The sequence below is a fragment of the Phodopus roborovskii genome, unplaced genomic scaffold, assembly GCF_943737965.1.
Source record: "Phodopus roborovskii unplaced genomic scaffold, PHOROB, whole genome shotgun sequence".
NCBI classification, from domain to species: domain Eukaryota; kingdom Metazoa; phylum Chordata; class Mammalia; order Rodentia; family Cricetidae; genus Phodopus; species Phodopus roborovskii.
This window is the reverse complement of record NW_026126549.1, coordinates 20,261,317-20,278,004: the sequence shown is the minus strand read 5'-3', so window position 1 is coordinate 20,278,004 and position 16,688 is coordinate 20,261,317. Positions and strand designations below refer to the sequence as shown.

The 16,688-nt window shown below is 50.8% G+C and overlaps 1 protein-coding gene across 3 annotated transcripts in view; it reads right to left on the bottom strand.

Moving 5' to 3' along the window:
* Positions 1 to 6,832: 6,832 nt before the first annotated feature.
* The window catches only part of Camk2a (calcium/calmodulin dependent protein kinase II alpha), a 58,096-nt gene continuing 48,240 nt past the window's right edge, over positions 6,833 to 16,688 (bottom strand). For 2 of the 3 annotated variants that reach the window (XM_051200760.1, XM_051200761.1), the window contains 4 exons: positions 13,899 to 13,974; positions 11,824 to 11,918; positions 7,611 to 7,839; positions 6,833 to 7,362 (listed from right to left, as the gene is read on the bottom strand). In XM_051200760.1, coding sequence (XP_051056717.1) covers positions 7,359 to 7,362; positions 7,611 to 7,839; positions 11,824 to 11,918; positions 13,899 to 13,974 — 404 coding nt within the window. In that variant the 3' untranslated portion in view covers positions 6,833 to 7,358. Of the gene's footprint in view, positions 7,363 to 7,606; positions 7,840 to 11,823; positions 11,919 to 13,898; positions 13,975 to 16,688 lie in introns of those variants that run through there. The other variant, XM_051200762.1, reaches the window with a different exon arrangement.

The following is a 16,688-nucleotide window of genomic DNA, read 5'->3' as shown; positions in this document are numbered from 1 at the left end:
GTCCTTCTGAGACAAGAATTCTATTTCTATGCCATTGAGAGTCTTGTCTCATACTCTTTGGACCCCAGAGCACTCCAGGATGTGGCAGGATGCTATGCAGAGGACTCAGCCACAGGCTTGGCCTGTTCTCAGCTCTGTCTGCCAGAGCCATGTGATCAAAGGACGTCTCTGTGTCTCTCCGAGCTCCAAGCTCTTTCCCTATGATGGGGTAGCTTCAGTGGGGCAGGGTGGGAGGAGGAGATGCTGTGAGGCTCCAGCAAGAGCCAGGGCATATATCTGTTGATTGAAGGCCTTGCCCCAGTCCTGATCTTTCACAGTTATGACAGTGGAGTGGTAAACTGAACACAGTTCTATCATGGCTCTGGGGACAATATCAAGAGTGGAGAGAGCTGCAGACCCCTGGGAATACCCATGGGTCCTCGGTTGTTCAGCTTTGAGGATTACGGTGGGCTGTCCTTAACACTCTTTTTTTTTTTTTGCTGGTGGCTCATGGAAAGTTTGGCTTCTTTAGCTTCAGGCCACTCCTTCCAGGGCCTGAGTTCCCAGTGACATTAGTCCTGCCCTGGAAAGGCGTCCAGGAATGTCTGCCCACAGCATGTCCTTGGCCAGCATCCCCCTACCTCCGCCTGACTTCCTGTAACCCTGCACTTCCCTCCAAGGGACTGGGCAGCTGTCCACCCCCTCAATCCTGATCCACGCACACACGGGGAGGCCGCCTCCCAGCACCCACATCCAGGCTTGTTTTTGTTGGGCGGAGAGAAAAACGTTTTTCCCATTAATGTCCACAGCGACTGTGTGAGCTGCAGCCCCTAGAGGATTGCCGTAAGTAGGAGCCAAGGCAGAGCGACATAGTCAGAGTCAAATCCTGGCCCCACAGCCCTGAGAATCCACTACTTCATGTTTCCAAACCCAGAGCCTCTCCGATGTAAGATGGAGTTACTTTTCCTTTTGCAAGAGATTAAATGTGAACCTGTTAGGTCCCTAGATCACACTTTGGAAAAAATAAATAAATAAAAGATCATCAAAGTGCCTAATACAAAACTGAATGCATAGAGACCTGTTAGGTAAGATTATGCAGGCAAGGCACAGTCTCAGTGTCTCAGCTTTTATCTCCAGTTAGCCCAGGGAGGAGAGGGTCAGGAATTCACAATTCTAGAGCCTGGGACAAGCTGCCATCAGGCCCAGGGCTTGCCAGTACTAAGTCAACAGACTTCAGTGTTCCCATCTGTAAATCAAGTAAGTTGATTAGGAATCATGGACTCTCTCCCAAGGTGCCTGCTGGGGGAGGAATGGACAAAAGAAAACTGGCTGCTCCCATCCACTCCTGCAGGCCTTCTGCTGAATACCGCTGCCACGGACTTCCTTCTCCAGAGATGGGCTTTGCCTGGAGAGAAGGCAATGCCATCCCTTCTCCAGGCCTGGCTGATGGTTAGGAACCTGGTTCTTCTAGTAAACTGGACAGAATAACCCTGCCAAGCCAGGATGGGAGTAGACTGTAATCCATAGTCTCATAGAACTCAATGCCTAAGGCTCTGAGTTCAAACCGGAACACAACCTAAAGTGAGGCATGGTGGTTCGTGCCTAGCACTCAGGAAGTTAGAGGTCAGGGCGGGTATGAAACAAGTTAGAGGCTAGCCTGAGCTACATGAGATCCTCTCTCAAAAGAAAGGAAAACCTGAGCCCAAGCTTTGCCTTGGCCTTTACTCTGCTGATGACAGTCAGGGTCCCACGGGGCTTTGGGGTACAGGAATTTGAGGGACAGGAGGGCCCTGTTATCAAAATCCTTCTTCTGAGATGGGGAGTTAAGGGGGTGGGGGTTGTGAGAGGAGATGAAGTGGGAAGCCTTGGACTGGTCATCTCATAACGGCATCTTAGGGCATCCAGCACAACATTGGAGACTGAGACCGGCAATCACAGCAGAGCCCCTAACCCAAGGGCTTGTAAGAACATTGCTGCCTGGGCCCCTACCCAGTCTCGAAGATCTTACTCTCCGAGAGAGGGACTGGTACATATTTATATCTGAATGGGTTCTTTGAGTGAATCTACAGCAGCCAACCCTGTCCCACATTTTAGAAGCATGGATTCAAGGTTATTCATTTTTTATCGTATGTGCCTTGGTGTTTTGCCTGCCTGTATGCCTGTGAAGGTGTTGGGTCTCCTGGAACTGGAGTTACTGACAGTTGAACCTTGGTCCTCTAGAGGAGCACTCAGTGCTCCCAGCTGCTGAGCCATCTCTCCAGCTCCTCCAGGTCATGCTTATAATGAGGAAACGGAGGTGCAGAGAGGGCTATGACTCTCCAAGAGCCATACTAAGAGAGGACATAGTCTTCATCCTTTTTCTCCTGGGTGATAGGACAGCCCCCCTCTAGCTTGCTCCACCTAGGTCTGGGAAGTGGGGTGTCTGGGTTAGACTTCCCTAAGGAAGTGACCTTGGTAGTCCAGGTGGGGGAGTAGAAAGGACAAGGAGAAAGGCTGGTATCTGTTCTACCTCTTCCTGAATAAACACCCCCAGAAACCACTAGGGGGTGCTTTCTGAAGGATTTACACCCCTGGTCCGCAGAGGTCATTTCCACTGCTGGGGACCTGCCTATATCCTGGAATGGCACAACAACATTGCAGTAGGCTCAGGACTCTCTTGGGCCGCTCATATTTCTGGTCCCCACAACTTCTTCCTAAGTCTCCTTCCCACACTCACATGCACCCAGTTGCTCCTGCCCTGTGTCTAGACTTCTCTCCCATCCATCCTGTGAAGGGGCTCCACGGCCCCCAAACTTCAAATCACACCTCTCCTCTTTCCTCCAGCTCCGGGTCCAGCCTCCACCCATCCTGTCCTGAGCCTTGGTTCTTGTAGTCTGACCTAGTGTCAGGGATTCCTGAAGACAGAAATAGTTCTAGCTCATTCTCAAGTCTTCTTGAGACCCCAACCTGGTTCCAGCTCATCCCAGAAAAGTCAGCATTTGCTGTGGCTCAGGATCCAACTCACTTCCCCCCACCCCAGCCTCACTGGGCGACTTCCCTTATCCTTTAGCTGCACAGCCCCCTCAGTCATGTGTGGCCTGTCACAGGGCTGTGCCATGCTGAGGACTGAAAGCAGCCAAGTTAAAAAAAAAAAAAGAGTGGGGGACATGTGTGGCCTTGGTTAGCCCCCAGTAAGTGACTGTCATTGCTGTTACAGATGCTTGTGGCATGTCTGCATGTCTTCGATCCCAGCAACATGCTTGTTGGGTGGGGTTGGTTCATGCAAGAATGGCAATGCCTACTGCCCTGAGTGGGGACTTGCTGCCCTCCTGCCTTCTAGGAGCACATGGATCTAGGGACATTTGCTTAGGCCTATGGGTAGGGTAGGGAGAGGGCATTGTGGGAGCCTGGGACCTAACCAAGTCTGTGCAAACTACAGGAGAAGACAATAAAGATGAGCCTAAAGGGGGACGGAGAGCCAAAAGGTGGGGATTGTCTCAGACCATCACTCACTATTTGCTGATGCCCAGAGTTGGAAAGGCACAGAGCGGAGGAACGGGGATCCTTAGACGACCTAAACGTTGGGTGAGTTTTGGTTCAGGGTTCCCAAGCTGCTCTCTGAGTCTTGCTATCTTCCTTGCTCCCCCAGCTGTGGTAACTAGGGCAAGTGGTGTGAAAACACACTGTGAACTGTAGCATTGCATGCTCTTAATGAGGTAAAAGCACAGTTCTAATCTGAACTGGTACACTTTGAGAGTTCGAAAGCTCTTTTGTGATCAACTGGAATTGCCCAGAGTATGCCATGACACTTGCCTGGAACCCACTCATGTTCTGCCACCTGGTGGTGAGAATCTGCAATAGCAGCCTAAGCAAGCTCTCAAGTCCCTCTGCAATGCCCAGATGCTATGAATGCAGACCAGAGACAATATTTGTGTGCTCTCGTGCTAATCTGTACCTTGGTCTATACTCTCACTGTGGAGGTTCTTGTGACAATCCATACCAGCCCGCTAATTCTTGTTAAGGTTATCCCAAATGCCTGAAAGGAAGCAGACTCCATCCTTGGTCCTAAGGTTGCAAACATTGGGTCCAAATAATCACAAAAAGCTTGACTCAGCTTTAAGCATATGAACCAAGCTATTCCAATCCATCTGAAGACGGACCAGGACTTTCGTTTTGCAATGGGGGAGACTTGAAACAAAAACATCTCCGAGAATTCTGTGCCTTGGCCAGTTCAAGAAGACAAGGAGTCACATAAATTCGTAGCTATTTATTGCACTGAAAACACTAAGAATAAAACAGACACCTCTTCTCCCCTCCCCCACCCCACCAACCCCGTCCCCTACCCCCAGTAGCAGAAAGTTTGAGCAGTGGTCATTCAAGTCACAGCCACATATTAAAAAAGAAAGAGGAAGAGAGAACTGAAACAAAACCCTAAACAGATAGTAACAAAGAAACCAGCACGGGAGCCTAGCAAACATTCCCCCAAGGGTTTCCCTTTGACGGCCGGGAAGCCATGGGGCAGGATTTAAGCTGTGGCACATAAGGCTGGAGATGCTTTTCCTATAACCCTGACCAGAGCCTGAGTTTTGATTTGACCTACCTACCTTCCTTCCTTCCTTCCTTCCTTCCTTCCTTCCTTCCTTCCTCTCTCTCTCTCTCTCTCTCTCTCTCTCTCTCTCTCTCTCTCTCTCTCTCTCTTCTTTTTGTCTTGAGGGTATTTGGGAGGAGCATGGAGCTTGTCTGGTAAGGTTAGGCTCTGGGCAGGTTTTTCTTTTCTTTTTTTTTTTTTTTCTTTTTTTTTTTTTTTTCCTGCCAGTTCCCTTGCCTGCCTCCTTGGGGTCATTGTGTCCCAAGGTCTATACCAGTTGGCTGCCCACCCACAGGAGCGGCCTCTGCCGAGCGGGCCACCTCAGACTGGGGTAGGGGTGTGCCTCCACTTTCCCACATGTGACAGCCACATAGTGGACAGGGAGCACGTTAGCCAACGGAAGGCAGAGCATCTCCTGGTTGGGGAAACTGAGGCCCCACAAGGGGCAAGGACTCACCCAAAGCAGGTCTAATCAGAGCCTGGAATCAAAGCCTACCCAAGTCCCCAAACACTTGTTTCTGCTGCAGTCCATTGCTGGTAAGCAACAGACAGGCACCAAAGAGGAAAATGGGGGCCAGACAGAGAAAAGGACAGTGACTGGCCAGGCCTGGCACATGAGGAGGCCGGCCAGTGACAGACCTAGCAGGCTCTCAGAAGTGGGGTGGGCTTCATGTCGCTATCGTGTTTGACCCTCCATCATTCTGGGTAGGAACACTGATAGTAGAGAAACTGAGGCTTGAATAAGGAATTGGATGTTGCTTGGTAATTGCAGCATCCCTTGGGAAAAGCCACACCCTCCTTTACCTTTGGGGACAATGGGTTCACTGAGCCTTATGGAGAAGCCTGGTTCTGGGGCAGGACCAGGGCCCATCCCTGGACCTGGGCAGCAGTGCCTCTACCAAGGGCAGAGGACTACAGTGGGGTGGCTTAGACAACACGGCCACTCTCCTGTCCTGTACTTGCTCCCTGGGCAGCAGGACTTGAGAGAAGAGGCCAGCACACAGCTCTATGTGGGGGAAAGGGGAATACCAGAAAGTTCTGGATTAAACATCCCTTCCATTTCTGCTCCAATCAACCCTCAGAGAAGCTGAGAGAATCAATGCTGTCTCCAAACCCCTGGACACATGGCTCTTCCTCCCCTAGAATCCTCCAGAGGGGACAGTGTCTCATGCTGGCGAAATACGGCCACACAAAGACCAAAAGCACAGAGGCAGCAAAGTAATTCCAAGTTGGACACTGAGGATACAACCTCGAATGATATTATTATTATTTTGTCCAAAACATGTCTTTTGATTTTGCTGAGTATTTTTCTTTTTTGTTTTTTTTTTTTTTTTTTTTTCAACATACTTACTGCATATAAAGTCATGCAAAGAAAACGGTGCAGACAGGAGATCCCCGTGGATGAGACACAGCATTCCATATCAGAGCCAAGAAGAGGGAGGGAGAGGAAGAAAGAGAGAATGGGAGAGGGAGGGGGAGGGCGGGAGGGCAGGAAGGCAGGCAGGCAAGCGCACTAGAGCAATGCACACGCCAGCCCGGTTCAGCGTCAAGTAGGAAAATAAGTTTCTGATGGTCTGTTTTGTTCAAGTGAAGAGAAGCAATAAGGATGTGTCAGGAGGTAGCGGGGGGTGGGGTGGGGTGGGGGAATGGCACTAAGAAATGGGGAAAGAATTCCTGGGAAGTACAGTAGTGAGGACTCCAGCTTCGGGTTGCCAAGTCTGAGTCTTCCCATCCTGGTGGCCTCCCCAGCCCCGGCTCACTCACTATAAGTTAGTCATGCTATCCCTGGAAGAAATCCTGTCAGCTGACCATGGGGACGAGAATGGAAGGAAGCTGTGCTCCCTGGGGGGGATGAGGCCACCTCAGAAAGGAACCCCCCCAAAAAAAATCTGGAACAGAGTTAAAATTTCCCCTCCCCCCTCTCCCCACCCACTTCCCAACCTGATCCAACTCTTCTTGAGGTCTAGTTATACATAAATACCCGTTAACGCAAAATCCATTTATGAAATACACAGAAGTTTGGCTGTAGAAAGGCATGCGTCCAAGTAGAAGTGATACCTAAATGTTGCTTGCTTTGCCCCTGAAACACCATCAGATCTCTCAGACAGAAGAAGCTGGAATTCTCCAAGGACGTTGGAGGGTGGAGTGGGCAGGGTAACACTGCATGGAGGCAGACTTCACAGAAGGACTGGCACAGTCAGTGGGGTACCTGGGAGGAGAGCCCACCCCCTCCCCCGTAGTGGACAGTCTGGTCATCACAGGGCCAGCACAGGATGGGGACAGATGAGAGCAGTAGGTCAAGGCAGGGGCTCCTGGCATCAACTCCTCTCTTACTCTCTGCCATAGGAGTTGGCTTGGAGACTGAGGAGCTCATCTGTGCTTCCCTGGGGACCCCAGAAGGGGAGGGATCGAAGAGAGGGGCTGTATCACACTTGCCCTCCTCATCCTCACTTCCTGGTAAACACACAGCTGGGGCCTCCTCACCTACAGCCAAAGCTAGGCCAGGCCAACAACAGTGGCTGTGGGGTGGGGTTCCTGGAGCCAGCGTCCTGGGTACCCAAGCCTGAAGCAGGTCCCCACTGGCAGGAAGAGAGTAAGAGTGAAAGATGGAGCTGGAAAGAGCTGGCCATTTGCTTTGATGTTGTGATGGCTTTTGTGAAGGAGCGGATTTTCGTGATGCAGGAGATGACAATGGTAGTGTGATACGACAGGGAGAATTCCAACAAAATCCAAGAGAGAACCAGCAGCCACATTCCATGGACAAAGAGTGGATCTCTGCGATGCAACAACGCAGGGATCCTGGCCTGGTCCTTCAACTGTAAGACACAGTAAGTCCACCACCTTAGACACGGTCAATACTGCCTCCCAGGGTTTCCACCCAGTTTTTCCCCAGGATCTGCAGGAACTCCCTGCTGGAGTCTTATCAACTTCTCTTTTGCAAGCGATTCAGAGGCAGAAGGCAACGGCCTGCTCCCCTAGGCATGCCCCTCTGCCCCCACCCCTACCCCACACCAGGTCAACACCCTTAATTCCCCCTAGAGGTGCAAGAAGAAATGACTCTTACTGGGGCAGGACGGAGGGTGCCCCAGATCTGTGGAAGTGGACAATCTGCCATTTGCCATCCCTGCGGTGCCAGACACGGGTCTCCTCTGACTGGGCCGTGCGGGGGATGCCACCTGCATCCAGGTACTGCGTGATGCGGATGTAGGCGATGCACGCTGACTCGTCACCCATCAGGTGGATGTGGGGGTTCAGGATGGTGGTGTGCACAGGCTTGCTGTTCCGGGACCACACTGGAGGCAGGGACGATGGGAGGGGCTGAGGCAATGCAACCCAGGGGACTTCCTGCCTCATTCCATTGCTCACAGCTTCCAGCTTCCCTTTCAAGGGACACCTCTGCCTGACTGGTATGCAGTAGGGGAGTCTCTGGGACAGGGATCAACTACCTGAGAGTCAGGGCAGAACTGCTAGGTAACCTAGGTAACAGGATGCCACATCCCAGGTAAGGTACAATGGGCTTTAGCGGTGCCAAATTGCTCAGATATGGGGAGAGTGGAATTTTAGAATTAATGTCTTGTACACACAAAAGCATGAAGCCCAGACAATCTACTCAGCCAGATAAGGTTGATTTTTTTTTTCATTGAATACAGATTGGTACTGAGACTAGGCCAGAACTTAAATGATAGAAGTTAAGCTGGGTGATGCTAGATGGCAGCCAAGCCTCTACCTCTGGGTCAGGGAGACAGTAGGGAGTGATGGGGTCTGTGATGAATAGAACACCTGGTCTTATCTCAAGGGCACCATGCCCACAGCTCCTCTGGGTACCATGTGTTTCACATTTTATTGCTCAAGAGAGTCTGGAGATCTCTCTGGATTTTCATATGAAAAACCTTCACTTTTAACCACTGTTATGTTACTCAAATGTAACACAGCTTGTAAACCACACGAAATGTCTGTAGTCTAGATGTGCCCCACCCTGTTTAGCAACTCTATTGCCATCTGTTGAATTATAGAAACAGGGGAAATGGAATTGTAGACTCTTTGAGCCTTCGATTTAGGGGGGTTGTATGGGTTTCCATGGAGTGAGGTCACAGCTCTTTCTAGGGTTAGGGGGACACAGGAAGATCTTGTTGTCATGGCAACTAACCAGGGTGCTTTAAAATGATTCCCACCTCCATTTTCAACATCACCATAGTATTCTAGAAACTCTCGAGTTGTTCATCAAGATACAAAACAAAAGCACAGAAAGACAGTGACCCAGGGGCAGACAGAGGCCATCGGTTCTCACTCTGACAAGAAGCCTTGTGTCCTCCCCTAGTGTAGCCCAAATATTGGTTCCAACCATGTAAACAGCTAGCTTCAAATGTGGACTGCCCAACGCTACCCTTGCTGCCACAGTTTGAGACCCTGTAACACCAGCATTTCTCCCCCAGCCTCATACTCCGATTCTGCTACCCAACAAAATTTGTTAACTACATATCCCCTGAAAAATGTAAGCTGTCTTTTTCCCCCTAGACTGAAAAAAAGGACGTAATGACACCCACCCTTTAGCATTGTAGTCACTGTGTGCTTGGGTCCTCAATAAGCAAGTCTCAGACAAGCAGAATAACACACTCGGGATTTTGAGCTCTCTGGCCCAGAAAATGTAAACTTTTAGAATAAACTTAGAGCAGTGGTTCTCAACCTGTAGGTTGTGACCCCTTTGCATCAAATGACCCTTTCACAGGGGTCACCTAAGGCCCCCAGAAAACACAGGTATTTGCATTTATGGTTCATAACAGTAGCAAAATTAGAAGTTATGAAGTAGCAATGAGAATAGTTTTATGGTTAGGGATCACCACAACATGAGGAACTGTATTAAAGGGTCGCAGCATTAGGAAGGTTGAGAACTATTGCCTTAGAGACTAAAGATCACCAAGTTTCTCTTTTCCAAAGTGCATGAAACCTCCCTAAATGTCCCTGAATATAATGCATGAGGCTAGAGGCAGTACATCCATTACTATGTCTGGAAAATTAATCCAAAACCACTTTATGACTTGGTTCAAGCCCCGTCATTTCTTTGGGGCGGGGGGAATGCAGAAGACAAGCTCACAGTGGCCGGATTAGGACAACCCAGGTCCATTCCAGAAGGGACAAGCAGCTTAGTGGCGGGGGAGCTTAGTGGCGGGGGTCAAGCTTCGCCCTGTTGACCGTGGCTAGGATCCCAGGGACTTTAACGTGATACGGTATTACTTGACCAGATTAGCGGCTTCCCAGACACCATTCTTGTGGACAAGGTGGGAGACAGGACCAGGTGCTGGGCAGGGGAGGGCAGGCAGTGGGAGGGAGGAAGCTGTGCCGGGTGAGAGGCTGTACTGGGTCACACCCTTGCGAGTCCTCCTTAGAGGGTTAAGCATAGGGTCTAGGAGCCAGTGCTGAGTCAGCGCCTGCTGCATGAGCAGACCAGAAACATGGACTGCTTTTCGCATTTGAACCCCTTGGTGGTGGTCTCTGCCCAGCTCTGTGGAGACTAGAGGACTGCAGTTTGCAAAAGGTGCTGACCGGGTATAATGACAGTCATGGTGATCCTCAGATATAGGGAACTGTGCACAGGATGAGAGAGTGAGAACCTAAGGTCCAGCTTCCTCTTACTGGAATTCAGTCTCCGTCGCTCAGCATGGAGAATCCCGTCTGATTCTTTAAGACAATGTAGCTTCTTCCTTTTTTTTTTTTTTTTTTTTTTTTTTTTTTTTTTGAGAGAATGCTTGGAATCTCAGTACTCTATAAAACACAGCCAGAGGGGTGCGGCCTATTGCTATGCTGACAGAATGGACCCTGTCAGCAAAAGAAGGGCAATGGATTGAGACAGAGCTAAGTCTGCAGCTTGCTTTGGAGATGGCCACAGTGGAAATGTCTTCCTAAGTGACAGAATGCGTTTCACCTTGAGTTGTCGTGGTGCCACCTGCGCTTTGTTTGTTAAACCGTATGTGAGCACCATCTGTGCTTATTTCGTGACGACATATTCCTGGTTAGCTTCATAATGTGTTTATTTCATTTATTTTTAAGGTTTTATTTTTATGTGTCTCTGTGCTTGTTGGGGGGGTGGTTATGTACACTGGAGCGCAATGACCCATGGGAACCAGAAGAGGGCATTAGATCTTCTGGAGCTGGAATTACAGGCAGTTATGATATGACCCGGGTGCTGGGAACTGACCCCAGGTCCTCTGAAAGAGCAGTACACACTCCTAATCTCTGAGCCATCTCTCCAGCCCTGGTGTGATTATTTTAAATAAAACTTCCCAGCACTATCATCAGTGGACAATTGGTCACACAAAGTAAACAAGAAACAGAAAATCCAGTGAGGAGAAGAGTTAGGTCATTCTTGCCCCACATTCCTGCCTACAAGGCATCTGAGCCCTTGGTGCCCTTTGAAAAAAGAGGGAAACTGGGAACTGTCAGAGGTGAACTGAGTCTTTCTCTGCCTATGAACTCCATGAGTATCAACTGGGAAGGGCTTTCTTGCTGTTTGATTCAATGCTGTATGTGGTGCCTAGAAACACCAGAAAGCAAGTGTGTGGTTTGTACCTGTCATTTTGGGGTAGGCTCACTATACCACTCCTGAGGTCCATCCTCCATACCCTGACCTTGGCTTGGTCCCTGTCTAACCCCTGGCCTGGGTAAGACACAGACAAGCGGGAAGCTCACTGGCTCAGGCCCAGGCTCAGCACCCTGCCCACCCTCTTTGCAAGCTTTTGAGACCTCTCCTGCAGAGGAGAGGCCCAGGAAGGACAGACATGCAGGACAGAGACCTGGACACACAGGCAGGGCACAGCAGTGTGAAATCCCTAGACCTCCCTATCTACAAGATCATATGTATCCTAACCCAGGAGCCATCATGTCACCAACTGGACATCTGGGATGGCCCCAAGTGTCCAGATGACTGTAGCTTGTGGCATGAGTTAGTGATGGCTCCCTGTCTAGCAAGGGGAACAAAGACCTCCACATAACTCTCCCAGGCTAGAAGGCAGAGGGGGATAGGGAGGTTTATATGTGTCCTTGGCCTTGGGGACCCACCCCAGCCTCACCCCAGCCTCAGCCACAGGAAGGACAGCTGGCAGTCCAGCTGGCAATCAATGGAGAGGGAATCAAGAAGGTACCAACCCCTGTCCACATGGGATCTTCCTCTTCACTGGCTCCTGAGCCGCCCCTGAGGCCCTGCCCGTCACCCTGCTGTGCCATCCAGCAGGACACGGAAGGAGGTCAGACAACAGGCACCCCAGAGAGAAGGGATTGCTCACGGTTTTCAAAATAGAATCGATGAAAGTCCAGGCCCTCGACCAGGTTCCCCAGGGCCTCGGGTTCAAAAGCTGTCATTCCAGGGTCACACATCTTCCTAGGGGAAGGAAGCCAGAGGAAAAAGGAACCTGAGAAGACTTCTCCTTGCCCCCTTGGAGGGTGGGCCGGTGAACAAGAATGCCCACACCTTCCTGGAGGGACCAACAAAGGAGGAGTTTGCACACTGTGAAGTGTGGGACAGGATTGGGGGTGCCAGCCACATCCAAGTTCAGGCCCTGGTTCTGCCACTTACTGATGATAAGATCCCCAGCATGTATGTCCCTCTGGGAGCGGAGAGTACCAGGAGTGGGTGAAGCGGTCATGCTGTAAGCCTGTTCCTTCTTCTCCACACTGTACCCTCCCCCCAGGCAGTGACCCAAGGGGCTTTTCCTAGCTTGTCTCTTGGGGTGTAGGAGTGAGATGCCTTTTCCTTTCCACCACGGGACCTCAGCACCCCAAGTCAGGTGTGTGCATGGGGGGTGCATTGTACTAATTTGAACAAAGTCACCCTATAACTAGAGCACCCTGATGGTTGCCTCTGCTGTAAATAAGAGAAAGAGCCTTAAAGAAGCTGATGTTGCCTGGCGTCAGTGGTGCACGCCTTTAATCCCAGCACTGGGGAGGCAGAGGCAGGCTGATTTCTGTGAGTTCGAATGCAGCCTGGTCTACAGAGCTAGTTCCAGGACAGCCTCCAAAAACCATAGAGAAACCCTGTCTCGAAAAACAAAAACAAAATAAGGAGGAGGAGAAGAAGCAGCTGATGTCCGTGGGGGCTGGAGAGATGGCTCAGCAATTAAGAGCACTGGTAGTTCTTCCTGAGAGCCTCGGTTCGATGGTGGCTCACAACCATCTGCAACCGCAGGCCCTCTTCTGGCCTCTACAGATACCAGGCACATATGTGGTACATAGACACACAAAATAATACACTTTAAGAAGGCGATATCAAAGATGAAGCTGAGGATATGGCTGGGGAGACCCTCATCATAAGGGAGGTTGGGTGTTTTCAGATGACTGCCCCCTTCCAGGCATCAATCTTCTGGAATGACTGCTAGGCAGGGAAGGGCAGAAATGAGGAGCCATTTACATACCTGGAGGACCGTTTGAGATACACTATAAACCCCTGTGGCCATAGCAAAGAAGCCAGGGACAGGAAATGCCCCTGCACAGGCTAAGCTTCCCATTCACACTAGGACTGGGAATCTCAGAAGAGGACAGCTGGCCCGGCCTTGACTGAGATGGACAAAGCCTTTGAGGCTACCTCCAACCCACCCCTCCTTCAGGACTTCATGGAGGGTTGTCTGGGCTCTCTGCATCCGTGAAGGACAGGAAGGCTATCTGCTCTAAGTGTATCATATGTGTGTAGAAACTGGCAAGGGTAACTCTGTCTTGGTTGGAAGCTTTTGCCCACCAAAAAGTAGGTGTGGGATTGCCAGGTCCAGACAGTCCCATCAGCCCTGGTCAAAATCTACACCTGAAACATCCATTCTCAGTCAGAGACCAGCAAAAGTGTGATGACCACTAGAGGGCGCTGAAGCTCGGTTTATGCACACTGTGGCCCCTTCCTCGGACTGGAGCAGGCATGTGAGCAGAGGATATTCTGTTTAAGACTTTGTGCCTTATTCCCCAGAAAGTTTAAGGATCAATTTGCTAACTCTTACTCACTGATGGTGTAAACCCTCTGGGTCCCTGCCTGTTCATGCTCAGCTGAGGTCAAAGACCTGTGACGATCCAGCGAAAAGACTCAGACCCACTGGGCAGGATGGAGAAGCTCCTGTCTCCATTCCCAGACCACCCTTCTTTTGGGGAGGGGACAAAGCAGCTTTATTGGAGTTCCTCTTGGGATAAGGCTGGCAGGGAGAGGAATGGGTAAGTGTATGAGCACAGGGCTGAGCTTAGAACAGAACGGATAGGCTCCATCTCATTTGCAGCACATGCAGAGAATGAGTAAGCTCCGTTACCCACGGTTAGCACCCCTGAACGGTTAGCACCCCTGAACCCAATCCAGGCAGAACATGCAGAATGAGCCTGGCTGACTCACGTGTAGGATTCAAAATCTCCATTGCTTATGGCTTCAATCAGCTGCTCTGTCACTTTAATAATTTCCTGTTTGCGCACTGTAAAGTAGGAGGGAACACAGATAATAACAGCAGTGGTAGTCATGAAGGACCAAGTGCCAGTTTCTGAATCCCCAGAACGTGCCAGGCAGGCTCTGGGATGACCTGACACTGTGCAAAGATGATTTCACACTTCCTTTATGTTGTCCCTGGGGGAGAGAGATCATTAGCCCCATTTCACCAAGAGGCTGAGGCTCAAAGTGGGGGAAATGTATTTCCAGGAGCTCCAGAAGGTAGAGGCATTGCCTCAGCTGGCAGCCTTGACCCCCAAACACCATGGTGGCATTCAGATTCTAGGTCTTGTTTGAAGTCAAGTTTTGACTCCAAAATAGCCATCCTGAATTGCTGTGTGAATCAAAATAATGCTGTTGCCTGACCACTGGCTTCCACAAACCAGGGCTCCCCCTCAGGCAAACGTGGGGCCACAAAGGACCGTCTTTGAAGTTACTCATCCCTTATTGTCTGGGTAGTTTTCGCTCACTCTAAGTGACTGCAAGATTCAGGCAGAGTTGTCTACAACCTTCCAGGGTCAACTGCTTTCCCCCATTTGCCGTGGAAAAACAAAAGCTGATTTTCTGATAGAGAGTTAAATGCCAGTCCCCTTATTAAATGTGTGATGGCTTGACCCTCAGCATTCCTACCTGTGGAATGAGATTCACTCAGAGCTAGGTGGTAGCACCAAGAACTCAGGTTTCAACTCCAGACAGAACTTCATCCAAACCCCAACTCGGGCCCTTATGGGCTGTGGTGGCTGAGGGCCACAAGACTGACTAGCTTGTCAGATGGAGACAAAAGTGTGCTCTTCTCAGAGCTGGTCTGAGGGTGGGATGAGGAGGTGAGCGTGAAGCAGTGTCCCCAAGCCCATCCCACAGCAGGTGCTCACGGCTAGCACAGCCATTGCCTGCAGCCCTCACTTGAGCTTGCCTTGCCTGCCCCTCCCAGACCCCTAACAGGCAGGCAGCACAGGAGGAGATAACTGACCCTCAATGATGAAGGAATCTGCAGAGCTGAACAGGTAGAAGCTGCCTTAGTTAGTCCAGGGCAGGCCTTCTTTCCCTCCTCCCGTCCTCCCCGAAACCTGGCCACTCTGCTGTGAGACAGAGGTCACACTGCCCAGGAAGGTGGGTCCAGCAGGTCTTGGCATCTCCCAGCCTCAGAACCCAGCCTGGAAGAATCTCCAAGTTGCCTGTTTTCTTGCCAGCTGCCTACGCTGCCTCAGGCTCCCATCTCAGACCCCAGGGAGATGGACTCTGAGAGCATCCAGCCTGGAAGAACTTCTGCAGGCCAGAAACCTAAAGTCCTTTCTGGGCTACTGAGGAAATGGAAGCCCAGTGAGGGTCACAACTTGCCTAAGGGCGCGGAACATATGGCGTAGTCTGGCTCACAGCCCAGAGCCTTTTCTACGGGACCCTGGTGATTCAGCCCACATGTTCGCACCCCATGTTCTCATAACACTAACCCCACACAGCTGCTTGGCACTCACTGCCTATCTCTAAACTCGGTGCCAGCCAGTGGAGGTGGGGCTAGGGCTTCCTTGAAATCTGGAGATGGCATGACCCCTTCAGGCTACAGTACAGACTGAACAAGTGAGTGTGCACATCCGTGGCCAGGGACTTAGCCCGTGCAGTTTCAGAGTTTCACAGCACAACTGAGCTCTTCCCACATCTATACCTGGCATAGACCTTGTCATGGAGTGTGTGCTTGGCAGAAGGAGCAATGTTCCAGCAATGTAGCCACCACGGGGCTCCCAGCAGCCTGCTCTGACTCTGGCTGGAATCTCCCATGCTGGGAATGTCTATCAGATCATGGGTGTCATTCATCATTAGGGTTGTTCTCCTTTTTTGTCAGGAGCCCACGGGGCAGAAGTTGTACCCAATACACATATGTAGAGTGAGTGGATGGATGGATGGATGGATGGATGGATGGATGGATGGATGAGCAGATGGCTCCAAACCAGAGTCTGGGCTGTCATCTTTGCCTTGTTTCTGGAATTGCACAAGTTACCTCTACACCTGTTCTTAGGGGTTTCAGAACCTGGGCTCCTGGTCAGCTATACCATTCTTTGCAAAAGCAGAGTTGGGCCATGGGACAAGTGGACTTGGCCAGCAGGAACTGCAGATTAGCCATGGTGCTAGTCTGATCCTCAATGGGATCAGAGGGGACAACGCAGCCCTTGCCTGTGCCCTGGGACCCTCCAGCACATCTTTCCTGGACTGTCCCCTTCGCATCTTTCCTCCTTCTTGCTGCCACCACAAGGAATGTGACAAAGTGGTCCAGACCCTGGGCTTTGGAGTCAAACTCTCTAGGCTTGGATTCTTGCTCTGTCACCTCATAGCTGCAAGGAACTGCCTTGGATCTCAGTTTCCCCATATGGACAATGGAGGTAGCAGTAGCACCTACATTTTTGGGTTATTCTGGGAATCGGTAGAAAGAGCCTTCACATGCAGCCCTACCTGGGAGCACCTGTGTTCTGAGCACTCAATGTCAACGCATCATTTGAGTGATCGTGTCTGAACTCAAGTAGTCAGAGCTAGGCCTGGCACTCACTGACAGCTGTCACACCTGTCATCTGCAAACTAGGAAGCAGAAGCTTGTCCAAGCCCTGTCTCAAGGCTCTAGATGGGCTGCATGCTTCCTGGAGGTCTGAGTCATAGGACACAGGTCCTGCTGGAGTGATGGGCTGCAAAGGCCACCACTCTGTTAGATAAACCTGG